Genomic DNA, 19833 nt, shown 5'->3' on the forward strand with positions numbered 1-19833 from the left:
CTTTGGTGGTCAGTGTCTCAGTCTGCTTCCTCACATAGAAGAACATTGATCACCAAATCTGCCCTTGAAAATGGTATTATTTGTGGAGGAAATGAACTGTCTTGAACTCTGACTTACAACAACATTGATCCCTTCTTCTCAAAAAGCACCAGAAGTTCCAGAAGCTGTTTCAAATACTGAGTCGGGACCTGTTGGGCCCCTCAGCGCAGCGGCCGCCATGCTGCTGAGGTGGCTGGAGCCAGCTCAGCAAGATGGCGGGGCCCAGCCTGGCTCCAGCCTGGCACTGTGAGGCAGCAGCTGAGGAGATAACACCCTTATCTCCTCACAACTGCCTCATGCTCATTACACAGAAAGTTAACAGCTTGTTTGCATCAAATTGAAATTTGGAAGAACAAGAATAAATCTGTATCTTAATCCAACAATGAGAGTCTCTTTTGGGAGCCTTAGTATGCCACTTGGTAATATAATGAGCTACAACTGAAAGTGTTAAGTCAGAGAGGACTTGAAGCAGAGGCAAAAATTTTTAAGGAACATTTAAAAAAGAAATCAAAACCAAGGAAACAATTTTGTCTTTGAGATGCTTTGACACTAAAATGTCATTAATTACTTCACCAGTTACAGACAATGACTGCAAAACTGCTAATAAAATTAAACCTTGTGGCTCTGTAATATTCATTTACTTATTTTGACACAAAGGAAAGTAAAGGCTGAAGGCACACAGGAGCTGGGGAAACAAGGAATGTCTAATATGATAATTAAATACTAACACCTCTATATTAAAATAATTACTGAAGTCTGTTGCTCTCTTATACGTACATATTAAGACACAATTTGTAGGTGATTCAATGCTTTGGCCGAGTATCTCCAAGGCTGTGAGCTATTCATCTGTGTGTGGTCCATCTATGAGTAATAAAGCAACTACCTTGCCATCTCTCCTCTCTTACAGGGGACAAAAGAACTTAATCCTCTCACTTCACTGAGGCATTTATTTCATTTGCATTGCAAATATTTATGAGAGAACACCAGTAATATACCTGCACCTTGCAGTCAAAAACACCTCCTGACTGAAGAAGGCAGATATGAATGGTAGAAGCTGCATTTTTACCATTTCTTTATGCCCAAGAAAAGGAAAACAATCAGAGAAGCTGAACATGGGATATGCCATCAACAGTACACCTTGTAAGAAAAAGGTTCATTTTTATAATGTCACTTAATGAATGATGCATTATCACAAAAAAGGCAAAGTTGACAACGTACACACTTTTGAGCTAGGTCTCTGTTGTGCACAGACCATGAAGACAAAGACTTATTTAAGTCCTATAGACCAATTGGTTCTGATGTAGCAGCGCAAAATTAGAAAACAAAACTTTGCATCAGATATTTTTCCTGGTGAATAGAGATTTTTGAAAATACTGTTTAACAAAGATAAGATTTATGATGTTTTTTTATGACTGAACACTGTGCATCAAGAATGTTTCTGCCACTGGAAAATGACCAGACCTAAGAGAACAGCTCAACAGAGACAGTTTTCAATGATTATGAAGTTTCAGAATTCCAAGAATGTACTCAGCAATTGACCAATGTGACCAAAGAACTGATGTCTCATATCATCAGAGTTGTCGAGAAGTCCTCTATATGACTACGTCTTATTAAACTTGGGCACATCTTCCTCCAAAAAAAGCTATATAAGCTTGTCAGCTCTACAAAGCCACCAAAGACCTAGTGGCACTTTTTGCAAGAATGGTGGTTTGGCACAGTATCCTGATGAGATCTTCCTTTGGTAGCTTGATGGGACACAACGGAACTGAAATCCACCCTTTTGCTGACACTGCTGAGGCAGTAATATTGCTTTATGCAGCAAACAGGGAAGGTGACAGTAAAAGACAAAGTAGCAATGATTCATGTGCTGTGGGCATAATGAGAAATGTGTTTTCAGAAAGAATCCAAAAGGTGAAATTCATCTCTAGGCAAGGGGCCAGCACAAAGCAAAGGACCTCAAAACTAGCTCAGAGTGGTGCTTAAGTAATTGACAGGCTCCGTGCCAGTCTTGTAAGTAAAGGTGAATTTCTACCTCCAACCACGGGAGAGCCAATTGTAAACAGAAGAGAACCAACAGGTCAGCAACAGCATGTGCAGCAAAGCAAAGGAGTGGCAGGTTGCAAGAAGACTAGATCAGGTCAGAAGGGAAGGATCATAGTACAGAGGTCAGAGTATTTTGTTGCCTGGCAATTCAAGAGCCAACAGAGAAACTGTAAAAGAGACAATGCACTGGCATTTGTGTTCTAGGGATAGCCTTTTGTACAGATGAGCTGGTTCACATTTCAAAACCTCTAAGAGACCTTAGATCCCCTTATGTCACCAGATGTCTTTGTACAGGTTATCACATGTTTTTTGCTTCACCAGCGGAGACCAGTGGCTTTATTATTGAGAATTAATAAACCAACAGATGAAAGAGCTACAGAAAGAGAACACGTAGCAATGCAACCATGCTGCTAAAGCTGGCATTAGGAGAAAGCACTTGCCTGGAAAACCCTGCGTAACAGTCTTCAGAAAGAAAGTGGTGTTACTTCCCATGGCAGAAAGGCACATCCTGCACAGTGCAGTCTACTGCAGAGCTTAATGGTGCAAATACAACTGCCCCAAAGATCCAGAAGTCAATGATTACCATATTTAAGTGGTAGATAGCCTTGCCCCACACCTAAGACACACAGACAAGTTGCTGCTAGTGTATCTAGAGATCAAGAGAGCAATGGAGTCACAGCATCCCTGCAATTCCGTGACAACTTCCCAGCCCCTGTATAAATCAAGTCATTGTAGAGTTTGACGGTGAGTTGCACCAACTCGCTGAACATCATCTTTAAACAGGATTCTGTACTCCCAAGCAATATATTCTTCACATGAAAAAAAAAAAATAAATTGTAATACAGTATTACTGAGAGCAAGACCTTGAAAACCAGTGTGGCAAATTGGCTTGGTTAGAAAGGAATAACCAAAGCAAAAAATACAGAAGGTAGGTACACTGTTGAACATGAACAAGGGAGTACCTCATGAAAGCAAGTCTCAAGCCCAGCCAATAAGAAACACTTCCCACTTGAGATGGCAAAAATCTTCTCAAATCTGGGATCTTAACTATCCAGAAATGGACAAATGAACCCATCTTGAATGATTCTGTTATTTAAAAATCACCAAAATGCGGTTTCCCTTCTAAAAATACTTTCTTATATCCATTTAAGCATTTGACATGCGTACTCATGATATAAAATCTCTTATCCAGCTGTCCAAAATGTCCATCACTTAAGCATTAGTTTAGGTTTTAAAGTCAAAATTAGTATTTCAAATGTGTTGCTATACTGGTGGCATATTCCATTCCTCAAAACAGGAGTGTTAGCAATAATTACTCTTCCTCCTACTCTCTCAGTTAGTGAGTGTGTTGCTCTGATGGGATTATGCTTTTTCTCTAGCTTCCTAAAGAAGCAAGTAAGTGTTTCATCGCAATTGTTCTCTTAACAAAGACAAGATACACACGCACACAAAGAAAAAAAAACAACAAAAAAACACAAAGGATTATCCAACTTAGTAATGAAAGCTTTCAAAGAAGCTCTCCTCCAGATTCCAGGGTCAGGATTTTATTCCTTTCAAACTCAGATTTCCCTCCTAAGTGGGCTCAGTAAACTATCCAGTGTTTGATGAACAGTAAAAATACTGTATTTTCTTTTAGTTACACAATGTTACTGGGGAGATGATGCAATTACAAATATAAATACAGTCATAATTTTGCTAATTTACCTGCATTCCCATGTGGAAGACTTGAGCATATGAAGTAGAACACTGGAATAATGACTATAGCGTAAAATGATGCAATTAATTTACAATACTGTGTAAAAACAAATAATTAAATGTATACACAGTTACATAGTGAACAAGTTTACTGTAAAAATTAAAACATGTTGAAAGTTAAAATTATAGCAAAATCACAAAACCAATCTTTGTTAAGACTAGTTTGTTTAAATACTGGTATATTTCATTCAAACAGCCATGCTGTGCTGGCAATCCCTCCTCAAACTGAGTGATATTCTGAACAGGGAGGACAACATCCACACTGTGGATGTGGATGACAATTGTCATCTCAGCCTTTAGACCCAGCTCACAATGCTCGTAATGAAGCATGCATTTTCTGTATTCTTTTCAGTCTTTAGAAATACTGGTATTCAGAGTTTTTCCAAGGACAGACACTTTCTTTGTACTGTGTAAGGAAGTTTCTGAATTGTTATCGTAAGACTTTAGTTTAGCTAGCAGGTTCAAAAAGTATTTTCTTTGTCTACTTCGAAGCTGAGAAATATCAAAATAGTAATTTTATCCATTCTCACCTCCAAAGGTACAGGAAAAGAACAAACCAAAAGAGGTTGCCAGAAGAAAATCAGTAATTCTGAAACCATAAGGGACACAAGATCATTCTCCCAAAAGAAATTAAGCACTCCAATACTTTCAAGAGAGATCCAGTCTATGGCCACCAAAAAAATATAAATCAATCACTGAAACATCTTTTAGTTTTAAATTAAAACTTTTCTTACACAATCTACCATTTCTCACATTTCAACACATTTGCAATATATTTAAAATAAGATAAAGCTCTATGAGGCTGAAAAGCAAAACAAGACTAAGGTTGCTTTACCTAAAGGATTCCCTACTTGCCAATTATATTATTCTGAAGAGTATGAAACTTTAATCTCATTGATTTAAAACAAACCACACTGTTGCCCAAAATTCTAGTGTGAGCTTGAGCTGAAAAACATTACTCCATGTATTACTACGTATTTGCCAACAAGCTAGAAATATCATATGCAATACAGGCACAGGGAAAAGAAAAATATATTTTTCTTATTCCACTGCACCATGGCCACTCTTCTTGTCAAACACACGTAGAATAACTTGACTTTGAGTAGTGACGTCTTCCGCATTGAGCAAAACATCCTAACAAGTCAGAAACCAACCACAGAGCATGGAGCGTTCAGCACAGTGGCAACATTCACTTAACGGCTTATCATTAAAACTGTTTTCCTATTTCATGCCATGCTCACAGGAAAAATCACAGAGCATGTTAATGGATGAAGTACACACAGAACAGGAGCATTCAAGGAGAGAGGGAGAGGTTGTGCATTATGTCTGGTTCTGCTCTATTTGGAGAATAGGTGCACACTCTGCATCTTGGGCTGACCACTGGTAAGGGGCTGACAACAGCTGATGTCTCCTCCCTGCACAGGGCATCATCAGCACTGCTGGCATTGAGTTGACCCACCTGGAACAGCCTCAGGAATTACAACTGTAAAAATGATGGTTCTCTACACCCTGCACTCTCCATACTTTTGCATTACAAAACATCAGAAACATTTAGGACACACTCTCTTATGTTAATTTTTGTCCAAAATGAATAGATGAAATTACATTAATACACTGAGACGACACATTCCCCTAAATTACATCTCTCAGAATTACAAAAATATCACTTGATTTGCACAAAAGCTCTGAGAACTAGCAACATTGCAAAAATAGTTTGAACCACAAACCCATATAACTGCCCAGGATGAAGTTAACAGACCTATGCCAGGGCATTTAGAGGCTGTCAATACCCTTCTCTATTTTAAATCACCAAAAACACAGCATCGATAGGAAACTCCATGGAAACTTCTTTCCACAGCGTACCAGACAAAGAATGAGCAAAACCACAGCATTTTTAAAATCACTAATAGATTGTTATTAAAAAGCATCTTCTACCAGAGGCATTTAAATAAGGATGGTGCAGAAATTGACCTGAATACTTTGGTAAACTTTTCTGCCATTTTAATGCCTATAACAAAAATAATAAAGTGAACTAGACGTGTTGGTATACCCATGTGTTGTTTTTTTTTGTTCCATTAAATATTGATGAGCACTTATATTCCTTATAAGTGCCAATGGCAACTCATTTTATGAATGCAAATTAAATTTTAATTTTGTTCTTGATGAATGTAAGTTTTATGCCTGTGTTCTACATTATACCTATACAAGACTTGAAACAAATCCATAATGTGTTATGAAAGCATAATAATGCAAGTGCCTACCTTTTTCAGGAACCGTACTCCATAGGTAAATATATAAAGGTAAAATGTAAATCTCCACCTGCAAAAGGTACAACAGATTAACTCTAGGATACCAGGTTTACACACTTCATAGCTCAACACATTTCTTATAGTACTGCCAACACAACATAACCCATGTCACGTTAAGAGAATCTGAAGCAAGATTTTGGTCTGGTTTTCTAAGGCTTTTGTTATCAAGCATTGTGTTCATCTGCTGCCTTTTCTCCCACTTCCCACATGTCTGTTGCAAAGAAATTCACTTGTTATTAGGTACTGGAAAGTCCACCAAGCTTAGGAAAAACCAAAAGAATTAAGGATAGTCATCACCACTTCTAAGTGGGAAAAACTTCAATCCCTTTACTAAGTGGAGAATTCAAATATGAAGGAGATTCTTAAGAAACCATGTTTCACTAATTATACCCTGATAACACTTTCTTTTGAAAATTGCACTCCAATTCAGGAAAGCACTTCTGCATGTGATTTCAATGTATTGAAATAAGCAGTAATTCAGTACTTGTTTAAATTACACATCTGCTCCATGCTTCCCAGCTCCCTGCTTACTCTGTTATGTTTCAGAGGTTCTTATGGTTATACCTGCTTACCTGGGCTTTCATTTTGATGCCGTCTTACATGGGAAGGCAGTGTTAAAATTAAGCCGTTTGTGTAGAAAGAAGTTAGATTTTCACTTTAAAAATGTAACACGTAGGATTGCTGTCACTTCTGATACTTAGGAGTTATTGAGCAATCAGAAAAAAGAAAGACACTTACTGCAATGCTTCTAAAGGACCTGACTTCATTATTAGGACAACCATAACAAGAAATTTTATTAAGCTTTCAACGGGTAACATTAAGAGTGCTGAACACCAAATATGGTCTTCGGTAATGAAAAGAATCACCCACAGATAGCCAGTTTTGCAGAGCAGATTTCAGCACTTCACTCTTAGTTCTAGTAAGTGTATTTGCATCAGACAGACATGCTGGATGCAAGTAGATATCCATAACTTATGTCTGCTTCTAAAGAGTTTCCTAACCGCACATTTCCTGGAGAGTTTTATATTCCATATTTTCCCAAGCATACATGAAATAATTTCTGGGCTTCTAGGTGTTCTTTTCAGAGGCTAACTAGAAGCCAAAAGCAAGGTGCCACAGAAAATGAGAGAGAAGCCAGCAGGAGATCAAATCCAACCCTACAAAATGATTGTCTCTAGGTCTTTCTTCCTTTTGCAACAAAAGAAGGCATAGAAAGTATCTTCCTATCTTCTGGACCCACGACTGGCTTAAGAAAAAAGGGTCAATAGAAGCATAACAAAATAAAATCAAAATTTTATGCAGTGCAAATTCTTACACGAATCCCTGTTTTTTCCAAGGGTTGAAGTGACTACACAAACATGCTTGAGATAAACACCAGTGACTTACTATTCATAACATTTACAACAGGATGAGATTTAGCTTCATTAGTGAGGCAATACTGTTGCATGAATCATCTTCAATTACGCATTTTACAGCGCAACTTTCTGTTCACTGGCAAAACTATTAGCTTACAGTTAATTGCCACTGAAGTGTGCACAAAAAACTATTGGAAGGGTGTCAAAACTGAAAACGCTTCTATGTGTAAGAAGGTCAACCCAAACCTTACTCTTCAGAGCTACTTTTACAAGTATTTAGAAGGAAAGCTGTGTCAGACATAAATAACCTTATGACAAGCTGAGTACAGGACAGTGTAAGAACATCGATGAGATTTAAACTGCTATACCTAAGCTGAACAGAAACTGTGTCTTACCCTGTAACCTCCAGAGCACTGCAGAGATTATTTATTCATTTGGTATTATATAAACACCAATCCCTTCAGTAACACCAGCAACACAGCTCACAGCTTTCATGCTGGCACTTTTGTTAAGATACTGCAAAAAAAGAGTACTTAGGTGGGTGGGGGGTAGGAGAGTAGTTGTGCTGGTAGAAACCTTCAGGCCATGCATGTGGAAGAAACAGCAAGAAAAGCAATATAAAGCAAGGTTTTATTTGGATAGTAGTTTTCTTATTAGGCTACTCCTATGGCTAGTAAACCTGCTGTTTAACTTCAAAGCCATCTACCTCCTCTAGTGAAAGCTTCAAGACTGTCATTGAAAAAAATATACATATTAGAAGGGAAAAACTGTCTATCCTTATCTCACTGTTGAGCACTTTCAGTGTTCTTATTTTACTCATAATTATGAGCAGTTGTTATAGATCCCTCAAAGTTTTGTGTTTTTTTTTTTTTGTTGTTGTTGTTGTTGTTGTTTTGTTTTTTTTCTTTTTCTGTTGTTACATTAAAAATCTCCTCAATATCCCCTTTATTTCACACTTCTCTGAGCAAAATTTGTAACATATTTGAGGACATTTGTAAATTGCTGTTGAGAAATGCGAAGGCATTCTGAAGTATTTGAAATATGGTGCTGGTTAAGATTTACATGGTGGAGCTCAGGGATTTTCCAGCCTGTGTGTTTCTCTGAAAGCCTCCCACTGCAGCATTTGCTGCAGCTGGCACCTCAGTGGAAGGAAGCAGCTCTTTTCTGAAATGTGCAAATTCACAAATACTGATTTTCTAAGCCTAACATTCCACCCTCACCCCAAACTACTGCCACAGCCACAGATCTGTGCCAAAACCATGGACTAACCCACAGGAGAATTCCTGGAGCTTTTAGAAAAAACTCGGAGCCAAAAGCCACCAGATACTAGTTGTACCTGCCAAAGGCTAACAACTTGCTCCAAGCATTCAAGTGCTCCACAGGTGATATACAGATACAGGCATACGATAATAGATGCTGTTAGTATTCTTTAATCTTTTTGCCAACCCTCCCAAACAAGTCTATTTGGGTTGAGCATCAGAAGGCAAAGAAAAGCTCAGGACTGGATGACAGACAAAGCTGGTTGATCTTCTAAATAAATAAATAAATAAGTATAAAGGTAACATGCTCCTTTCTGAGGAACAACATTCACAAAAGCTATTCAATAATCTTCTGAGTTGGTCAAACTGCCATCAGAATTGGTCCCCTGAATCTTACAGTTGCAGTGAAGTGAAGGACTTTTCATTGCTCTGTGTCAGGCAACCAGATACCTTTTCTGTAGGCTTCAGAGGGAAATTCTGCCTGGCTCAATACCCACACAGGAGTCTAAATAGTTTAACACATTATTTTACCAGGACCTGAAGTTGGTATGATGCAGCAATTAACAGTAAAACATCCACTGGCCAAGGTCAAATGGATAACTATGTCCTTGTTTCAGCTGGGACAGAGTTAATTTTCTTCCTAGTGGTTGGTATGGTGCCATGTTTTGGATTCAGGATGAAAATACTGTCAATAACATGCTGACATTTTAGTTGTTGCAGAGCAGTGCTCACACAGAGCCAAGGACTCGGCTTCTCATGGTGCCCTGCCAGTGAGAGGGCTGGGGGTGCCCCAGGCGCTGGGAGGGAGACAGCCAGGACAGGTGGCCCAGACTGGCCAAAAGGGACGTCCCACACCCCGTAGCATCATGCTGAACAATAAAACGGGGGGGGAGTTGGTTGGTGGGGCTGCTGTTGCTCTGGGATGGGATGAGTGTTGGTTGGCTAGAGGTGAGTAATCACATTGTGCACCACCTTGTTTTGTGTATTCCCCCCCCCCCTCCCTTTTCTTTCCTATTAAACTATCTGTATCTCAGCCCGCAAGTTTTCTCCCGATGCCCTATCCCATCCCACTGTGGGGGGAGCGAGCAAACAGCTGTGTGGTGCTTAGCTGCCTGTTGGGTTAAACCACAAGAGAGTACAAGAAGGTTTGGGAGAAAATTAATTTTAAGTTATTAAGACATTTCTTATTATACATTGAGTAAGTATATCTGGTCTAACTAGCTAAGTAACTATATTCAACGCTTTAGTAAATGTCGCACATTAACTACTACTTACTGTGCTAACACCAATGGTCTTAGCAACTGGAGATATTTCACTTGTAACTGTCTTTTTAAACCAAAAAAACTAGATCCTTGTTATCTACAAATTAACATATATTGAGACCTATAAAATCTACATTAAATTAAATCAACATTTAAGGCCATTTACAGAGTGAGTGACGTTAATGAAGCATAATAGTCTAAAAACATATACATACAACAAATGGACAGAAATGAGGGATGTTATTTCCATCAGTTTCAGCTATAGAGTCAGAAAAGATAAGAATGGATCTGGAGCTGTTGGCTGCACACTATCAGGAATTTAACTGTAGATATATCACTAATTCTTTGCACAAGGTCACACACAGATCACTCTGCCTCTGAAATACACCATGAATTGAATGACCACATGTTTCTCTGCCTACTTTCCTACCTCAGTGCAGAGAGCCAATAATCTAAAACTATGCCAATATTTTATTGGCATATGAGCGACTGGAACTATGTCATGAAGCTGTACAAATCCCTCAAAACTCATACATAGAAGTTCAGGAAATAAAAGATAAATATATCTCATGCAAAGAAGATTTGTCCAAGGTTGAACGGACAAGGTTCAACTCCAAATTCAATTATTTTCCAACAAGTACTCTATCTAAATCTATAATTCGCAGTCTACAGTATATCTATCTTTATCCCTCCGTTTTGGTCTCAGTGCAGTCTACTGATGAAGAGTTGATACAGTGGAGGGAAACAGGAGTAGGAATCATGTCCACATGGCAATACATTTGAGTGTCCAAAACACCTTAGCATTTTGGGAATTTAGGCAAAATATTCTGTATGCAAAGCATACTGTAGAAGAAAATTACATCTTTAGTGTGAGATTATCAAGTCTCATTCCCAACTGAATTCACAAAGTGGTAGCTGATTAAGAGAGATCTTTAATTTATCCTAAGTAATAATGCCAACACTCAAGGTTGGAAAATGCCCTTAGCCTAACCACTGTCCAATTAATCACGGACTACAGGGAAGGGAAAATCTCTGGTCAGTAGCATAAACCCTCTGTAGGACCCTTTCTGATAACTCTCTTAGGGTCCTCAGTCATCCACAGCTCAAGCTTTAGCTCTGCAGGCCACTGGGGATGGTTGCTGTTAGGGTCATAGCTATTTCTCTGCAATAGGGAAAGTATCAAACTGTTCTACAGCAGCAACAGCAGAGCCCAGCTGACTAGGAAAAGCAACACAAGGTTTGTATTAAGATACCTTTTGTTCCCCTTCCTCCCCAGCAATATTCTCTGGCCCATTTACACAACACAATGGAGGCCACTAGGTGAAGCACCCCATTCCGGGTGACTGCTGCATCAATTCACATTTAACTGAAAGAAGAGGACAGCTGAAGCTGCTCTGTTTTGTGAGAATTTGCTCTATCCCTCAGATGTGAAACATGCCTCCAGTCAGTTGTGCAGACACACGGATTCTGAATGACCCAAATACACTCAATTTGTATGGCCTGAAAGGCTTCTTAGGTTAATTTAAATCCAGCAAACCCAGATGAATGCATACAAGGACCCAATGTTCTGGAAGACTTGATCTGTCTGCTCAAAATAAGGTTTACAAGGTTCACTTTGTCCTGCACTAACATGGCTACAAGACCTCCTGATTGAACCAGGCTTGTGTCTGGTCTGCTTGAGCCCAACATGAGTGAGATCAACTCTACATATGAGCCTTTAGGGTAATCCTTTCAGGTTGGGCTGTACTTATCAGGGCAGTTATGTTTCAAAAATGGATGTGACACACTGCAACAAAGAATCACAGTAAAGCATAGTAAGAATTTTTTTCTTTTCAAATGTAGTCTTAAAACAGATGCTCTAAAGCACCTGGAGAGTACAGCAACAGATCTCACTGTTCTTGTTCAACACGTAAGTGCATTCCTGATCCAAAGTACAGACAGTTTCAAAACCTCTCAACCCTTTTAACTTTGAGCCACTAATAAAATTTTAAAGATGCTTCAGCGTGATATAGAACGCTATGGAGATGGAAAAGTTGAAGAGCATCTGCCAATTAATCTGGTATACCCAATCATGCTCAATTCAGCAAAAACTATTTAAGTGTACATCTAACTAAGCACTTTGCAGACTCTGGGCATACTTCTGAAGAGGTTTCCTTCAACACCCTGCTGAATTGTGCCCTTAAAATTTTGCTCCAAAAAGTGAGATTGAACTTTAGCTAATAAAAATTAATTGTTAGAGCAATGAACTGAAACAACTTACCCCCCCCCACCCAATACATCAGGTTCATCTTCCCAATGACCTGCTGTCTAATGGAGTGAGCTCAGCATGGCTGCTCTCCCAGGAAAAAGACCTTACATTGCCAACTGCAGATTAAACAACCCCTCACACCTTCTCCCCCTCCCCCAGATTTGTAGTTGTCACTTACAGAGACACCTTTGCCATTGTTTTGCTGCTGTTAGGGCTGCATACAGTAACATAAGAATGTCACGCTTCAAACGGTTCACATTAGACAGTGCTAAAACCCCCCTCATATTTAGCAATTATCCATGGGCTCTTCAGATTGGCAGTAGTCAATTCAACTGGCTTTCCAGCTCTGAAAGTCATTTTCATGTGACAATTCAACTGGTACTGTATGTCATTCTACTTTGGGCAACATTTTTTTTTGGCCTTCCTTGATCAAAGCCCTAATGCATACTAGCAATAAAGCACTGGTATCCTGCAGACCCGTTAGGGAATTGTGGTGGATGGTTACTAACACTTCACAGTCTATGTCACTATCTAGAAGCATAATGCAATGAATTGCCACCTTCATTTGAGACATCAGCTTTTCAAAGAATGTAGAAAATCAGAGTCCCAACTTTCTTCCACACAGAAGGCAAAAAACAGCAGGTGAAAGAGGCTGATAATCCTCGTGGCACACTGAGCATTCTGCCTGGTACGCATGGGCACATGTTTTCACATGCAAGTTTTCAGAGGTATCTCCTGAAGAACTTCTATTCCTAGTTCCAATCTCAATTTCCTTCATCTACTAAAGTTATTTAAAATAAACTGACAGCTTTATTAAATCCCTTCTGCATGTACTTCAGATCATGACAAACATATACACAAAACCCAACACAAAGCATATCAGAAACACAATTAGAACGTAGGACAGCCTCATGGAGTGCTTCCCATCAGTTTAGAAACCAGGCAGAAGCAGAATACTGCTTCAGTTTGTACCTTCCACAAAATCCATACTTACAGAAAGCTCTGTGACAGCATGTTTGATGGTAATAGACCTGCTGTTCCAATATTCTTCCCCCCAAGATTTCTTTAATGATAATTTGCTGCATTTTTTACAGCCTGACAGATGCAACAAGAATTATATAGTGTTAATTTAAAAATAAATAAAGATCTTCTTCTTGCCCTTCTTGGCATGGTAGTGCTGTTGAGCTGCACTGGAGCAATGAAGCAAAAGGTAAGCTCTATGGTTAAGTTATTTGAGGAAGGAATCTGTTATAGACAGTTCCTTACGATGTGCAAAATAGCAGGTATGATGAATTGAGAAATTTTCATTACTTTCCTCTGCAATTTTATGGCTTAAGATTTGGCTGGCATCTGGTTTTCCTCTTGGCTGCAGTTTGAAACAGTTATTTAATATTTAATGTTACAGTGCCACTTGAGACCAACCCTGTCCTAAATCTGTATGCTCAAAGTGTAGCTCTAAAAGTCTTACGAACAAAATTTAGTAGCGCAGGAAAAAAAAAAAAAGGAAAGGAAACACAGTGATGCAGTTTTATAAATAATAGAGCATGTTTATATAATTAGACCACAAAAGATGCACAATGCAGTAGGTGTTCTGCTAATTCTTTCTAGGTTATATATCTTCTGTTTTGTGGTTATGTAACTGCCCCTAAGGCATCCAGGAGAGAACAACATGAAATAAAGCTCTGATAAGACCTCAGAGATCTGTTAGCACTGCCAAATCTTGCCCTACTATCATCATGGGAAAGCTCATGGGAAGAACACACAGAAAACAGACATTGCTGCCATGAACTCTCCCCTGTGCTCTGACTGACAGAACTGCTTTCCTCATCAGTGACATTCAGAGCACACAGCTGACAGGAGACTTTGAGAGAAATCAGACCCAAGGTCATTCCATCCTGAACTTCTACTCTCTGTCCTTACTGGTAATCTCACAAGTCACCTACATTTTCTAACAAAGCCCTTCACTTTCCCTGCAGCAATCACAACAGACACTGTGTCCCACTCTTTTTCAGTTTTAGAGTAATAAAAACTTAAAAACTTCCAAACTGCATTTGCTTTTCCAACCTGGATGATTCTGTGCTTTTTGCCTAGTAATGTTGTCTGAGCCATGATGACCAACATATATCCATAAGACAACTTTTGTGACAGGTAATTATCATTTTAGACCACATTATACTACCTGTTTCCATTTTTTTTTCTCATGTTGAAAGTTACTTTCCTCCAGCATTATATCATTTGCTTCAGATTAGTTCTTAACCCACTAAAACAAGTGCTGGACAATTACTGGTATTGATCTTGATGTTTCTCACCTCTACTTGCACTGTGTGCATCTTCTTGCTGAGGCCACTGCCAGTATCCTCTCAGTCATAGGCCACTGCTTGCCTTTTTTGTGGTGAGCAGTACTCCTGTGTCACCTACGTTACAGTTCTGGATATACATGGATGCTATGCCCATATATTAAAAGTATATAGGCATAAAAAATATTCTGCCAAGTCAAAAATTTATTTCCGTGTAGATATAAGGGAAATCTTTCTATAAATGCATTTTGATTGACAGCCATACAAATGCAGCATTAAGCAGGCATTACTTTGACCCAGGTCAGTTTAGAGCTTTCAGCTTTTATTAAAGAAAACGGAGGGGGAAAACAAAAGAGAACTGTATATCATAAGCTGCCACACTAGCTTGCAAACTATTTAAATTTTAAGCAAATAATCAGTTCAGCTTCCTCCAAAGAGCATGAAAATACTTTATCAGACAACTTGCTAACACAGAAAGCAATGTAGTTAAGTGCCTGTAAAGAAAAAATATTAAACATTGTGGAAGCTAATTCTCCTCTGTAATTGCATCTCCGTGAACAGATGCACATAGTCCACGTATCTACAAAATGAAAGGTAATCAAATGCAGCAGAAAACCGTGTGACAACTTAAATAAGAAGGAGAACAGAGAAGTAAGGACTTGCATGCCAATTCACTGACTGCTGCATATAAAATAAAAACTTACTGCCACTACCGTTCAGAGTGCAAGATATTTTGATACGTGTTGATTGTGACTAGCAACCCATAGAGAACAGGTAAGTCATACTCAAATTTCTGTTTAGTGGTAGAGACTGAAAAAGGAAAAGATACCAAGTAAGTCTGGTCTACCAAGTCTGTACAATTTGTAATCTCCTATGGAAGAGAAGAACTTGCTACAAAAGCCATCTCTGGGAACCTCCAGCTGGGCCAAATCTGTGTGGTTTCAGTGTAAAGTTGGCAAATAACATTTACCAGTTCTACACATGCAGAACAGCTAACAAGTCTAAAGACAGCAGAAATCAAGTAAAAATGGTACCTGAATTGTCCTTTTTATTAAATGAAAATAAGAGTAAGACTTATTCTGGATGGTTATCTGGTGGATATCTGCATTTACTCATAAAGCAAAGATCTACATCCACATGAGAATGGAAGATTTATTCTGAAACTGACAATCTCTCTCCGGGAATAAATACTTGTTTTAATGTGTTTCATAAAGTTACTACTGCCTAAGCTAATATTGGTCATGCCACTTTCATACCGTGAATATGTAAAAGGTCAAACTAAAGCATAGTTTGGACTGGTAGAAAAAAAAAAAAAAAAAAAAAGAAAAAAGAAAATATCATAGTCAGAAAAGAACTATAACTTTCTAAGAAAAGAGGAAGCAATATGGAGGAACAAAGTATAAGGCAAATATTGCGCAATAATCATTAACTAATCACTAAGACATATGATGGAAACAAACATCAAACATACAGGATGAAAGTAATGAAAAGAGAAGAATGCTGTGAAAGGGAGGGAAGGAGGTAAGTGTTTTTGCTGTCTTCCCCCCTTCCATACAGCTGTTATACTTTTAAAGGCAATATCGCAGATTAAATAAAGAACTGACGAGCATCATTATGGATTTGAGAAGTGAATAGGACCTTCACTTAATAGATAATAACTATTCTACACTATTTGCTATGATACTTTGGCAATAATGGTTTTATTATTGAAAATTACATTTCAGAGAAATAAAAAGCCTTCAAAGTTTAGAAGTAATAAAATATATTTTTAAATCCAGTCTATGTTCCAACTCCCAAGTCAAGAAAAAAATCAGAGGTGACAGTAATTTAGGAACTAGAGATATCAGTACCTGAAAACTACCACTTAGAAGAGATCAGTATCACAGACAAGCACACTAACAAATGATGAGGAAAAAGAAGCCCAAAGCTTCATATGCAACAAGAGAGACAAACTGACAGAAATCCTGGTACTGAATTCTCCAAAGATCTTCCCCAAATCATCAAAAATCAGTTTTTAAGCCCTGTGATTCTCATCCCACCTACCAGGCATAAGAAGCAGTCTTGAAGTCTGCAGCATCCCAGACTCAGCCTGTACTTCCCTTGTGGCTCTTCTGAAAAATCCCAGGTCTGTCTAGGCGTTCTTTCACTTTCAAGCCACTATCTGAGACATTTGACAACTTCATTTAAAACTGAGACTGACTAAAGAGGCAGCCTCATCCACCATCAAGAGACGGACAATTTAAGGCACACAGAACATAAGAAACAAGCAGCTACTGCAGTCTGTGCAGTTTGCCTCTAGTTGTCTTTAATTACCATACTGAAGTTGTGATTTTGATCTAGTATACACAGTAACTAAAACTTTGGGAAGATTTATTTAATTTCCATAACATAAAATAATGATGAGCACACACAAACCACAAGAGAAAAGAAATCTAGTTAATTTATTATAACCTTGCTTAACGTGCAGTGATAATGTTAAGCGATGGTATCTTTGGAGGGCTAGCATATCAGTTAATTTAAATTTTTAATTTTATTTAAAAATGTGTCACAGAAGGCAATAAAAGTAGGGAAATCAAAGTTTTAAGTAATCCAATTTGAGGGAAGAGGGGAATTTCATAAAATTCAAAATGAAAAGTGCTTACAGCACAACCTAGAAATACAGTGAGCATAATCTGACGAACCAGCGTGGTCATCTTCACCTGCTTGCTCCAGCAGAACAGCAAGGGGAGGGGTCTGATGATTCCCGACACCTAACCAGTGTCTGGGCACAGAGACGCCCTGAGACCCAGCTGAGACACAGACCCAGTATTTTTCTATTCAAAATTGAGAAATAAGGATAGAAGGATTAGATAGAGGTTGTAAACATACTCATAGGAACAGCTATTCAACAGAAATGCAGTCATTCTCTTAGCCACTGTTAATCTAAGCACTTATAAACAGCTGACAGCAGGGAGAGATGCACTTGCGGCACCCATGGCATACCCTATCCTGCTCCACCAGCCCACGTCCTCCTGCCTGGCTGCACCAGAAGGGGCCAGCGGCTGCAACAAAAACCCCTTCTCCCTCCTCTGCTGCACCAAAACTTGAGCTTTCCCATTTGATGCGAGTACTGCCACAGGGTGACATTTAACTCCCATGAGCTCACTGTGCAGCCAAGCCAATGCAGGCAACGGGCAGGTGAGGACACAGGTCAGGAAGGGACCTTTACAGCTTATGAGAGCAGCAGCGATAGCCTGTGCTGCTAAATGACAGTTGGAGCCAGCCTGTGCAACTACACTACAAGCCACTGAGAGAAAGCATCAGCACAAAAGCACACAACAAAACCATAAAAGAATATATAATTTAGCTACTCAGGCCCGCCTGGCCATCAAAGAAGTGTGAATAGTCCAAAGCCTGAGAATATAGATGCTCCCAGAGGCAAAGCTGGAGGCATAAACCCACTGTAAATCACAGAACTGCCGGCTGTGACGCCCAGTCTGGGCATCTGGAAGCATGAGTGCTGAGCAAGCTGTGCATTGGAGAGGAGGCACAGGCGTGATATTCAGTCCTGATTCATCAGAGAGCAAGTGTTAGGGCAGGATTAAAATTGCTCTCAGTGGCCGCACAGTGTACTCATGACTTTAAATCAGGACTGCTTGTTTTGCCAGCCATTAAATTATTCACGTGTTCAGGACCTTGTATTGGGTTTATGTGGCAAGGTTTTGATAGCAGGGGTGGTGCAAGGTGGCCTGTGTGAGAAGAGAATGCCCCAGAAGGGACCTGCTGCTGGCCAGAGCTTGAGCCAGTGAGCAGTGCTGGCTGTGCCCCTGTGAGAGCAGATTTAAGAAAGGGAAAAAACTGCTGGGCAACTGCAGCTGGGATAGAGTAAGAAAATAGGAAACAGCCCTGCAGACCCCAAAGTCAGTTCAGAAGGAGGGCAGGAGGTGCTCCAGAGCAAAGTTCCCTTGTGGCCTATGGAGAGGCCCACAGAGGAGCAGACTTCCAGTTTGCTTTCAGTTTCTTGCTGCTATAGCCTGTTTGTTACAGGCAATACATAAATCTCCCTATGCTGAACCTGTTTTGCCCATGATGGTAATTTGTGAGCAATCTCCCTGTCCTTATCTCAACCCGTACACCCCTTCTGATTGTATTTTCACCTGGTTTTCCCTTGAGGAGGGGGGACTGAGATGGCAGTTTTGGTGGAGTTCAGTTGCCCATCAGAGTAAAACAACTACAGGCCTCAGGCTAAAAATTACTACATTTTATGTAACTCAAGGCAACAAGCACTGTCTTAGCCTCTCTCTCTCTCTGAGAGGGAAGCCATCAGTGAGCCAGCTCTGGATCGCATGTGAAAAAGAATATTTACACTAAATGAAAAGGCTTCATCAATACCCTTCCGCACTGTCTTCAAATGTGGCTTAGGGAAACAAATTCCGCTCAGCGTACCCTGCTACCAGACAAATGAGTCAGTACCATACAGAGCTATTCAGTGTTATTCTCAAGGAGCAACATCTCACGCTGATGTAATATGGAGCAGGATTTTTCTCGTAGCTTTTTATAGCCATACATGACTCTACGCCTTTTTGCATCAATAGTTTTGCTGACACATGAGACTCAGTATAATTGCCCCATTCTCTTTTACCTCATATTAGACCTTGTATTCAAGTTCTCTGTTTTTTCTCTGTGATGCTATTAGATATAACACCAAGAGAAAAACATTTCCTTGACTGTATCAATCCCATCATCCAGATGTAAATCTTACAGATAAAATAGCAGTACTTTACACAGATCACAATTACAAGACTGTCTTTACTTCTTTCTACACTGTAGTTGCCACTTGCTAGATGACTTCAATTAGAGTCTCCTTTTTGGCAACCATGACTCATCTCAACTTCCCTGCTGCTACCTGCAGCTATAATAAACCCTTCAGGCACCCAGTGAAGGTCATGTTTTCCCTGTTCCAGAACAATTTCATGGACTCCAACTCCCTCCACATCTCACTGAAAGCCTGTGTCCTCCCTCTCCCACCTGCCTCGCAAATCTGGCTCTGCCAACACCTCAGCTCGTACTCCTTGCTATGCCCTTTGTTTGGCCAACACAGTTTGCTTTCATGGCTCTTCTCTCCCTTACCTCCACACTCCATTTTTAGCATGCATGATACTCTGCAGTTAAAAAAAATTAGTCTTCACAACTGATTTTGATGCAAACTATGGCTACAATTTATTTATCAGCACAATACTGAATATTCTAGTTGCTGAAGTAAATACAGCCATCTCTTTAATTACAA

General features: G+C 39.4%; 1 protein-coding gene across 1 annotated transcript in view; it reads right to left on the reverse strand.

Annotated features, from left to right (window-relative positions):
- The window catches only part of CERS6 (ceramide synthase 6), a gene marked incomplete at both ends in the record, with an annotated part of 115515 nt that overhangs the window by 51088 nt on the left and 44594 nt on the right, over nucleotides 1–19833 (reverse strand). The window contains one exon of the mRNA XM_084289000.1: nucleotides 6099–6156. Coding sequence (XP_084145126.1) covers nucleotides 6099–6156 — 58 coding nt within the window. The remainder of the gene's footprint in view (nucleotides 1–6098; nucleotides 6157–19833) is intronic.

The sequence above is a fragment of the Netta rufina genome (genome assembly GCF_964035555.1).
Source record: "Netta rufina genome assembly, chromosome: 6".
Lineage (NCBI taxonomy): Eukaryota > Metazoa > Chordata > Aves > Anseriformes > Anatidae > Netta > Netta rufina.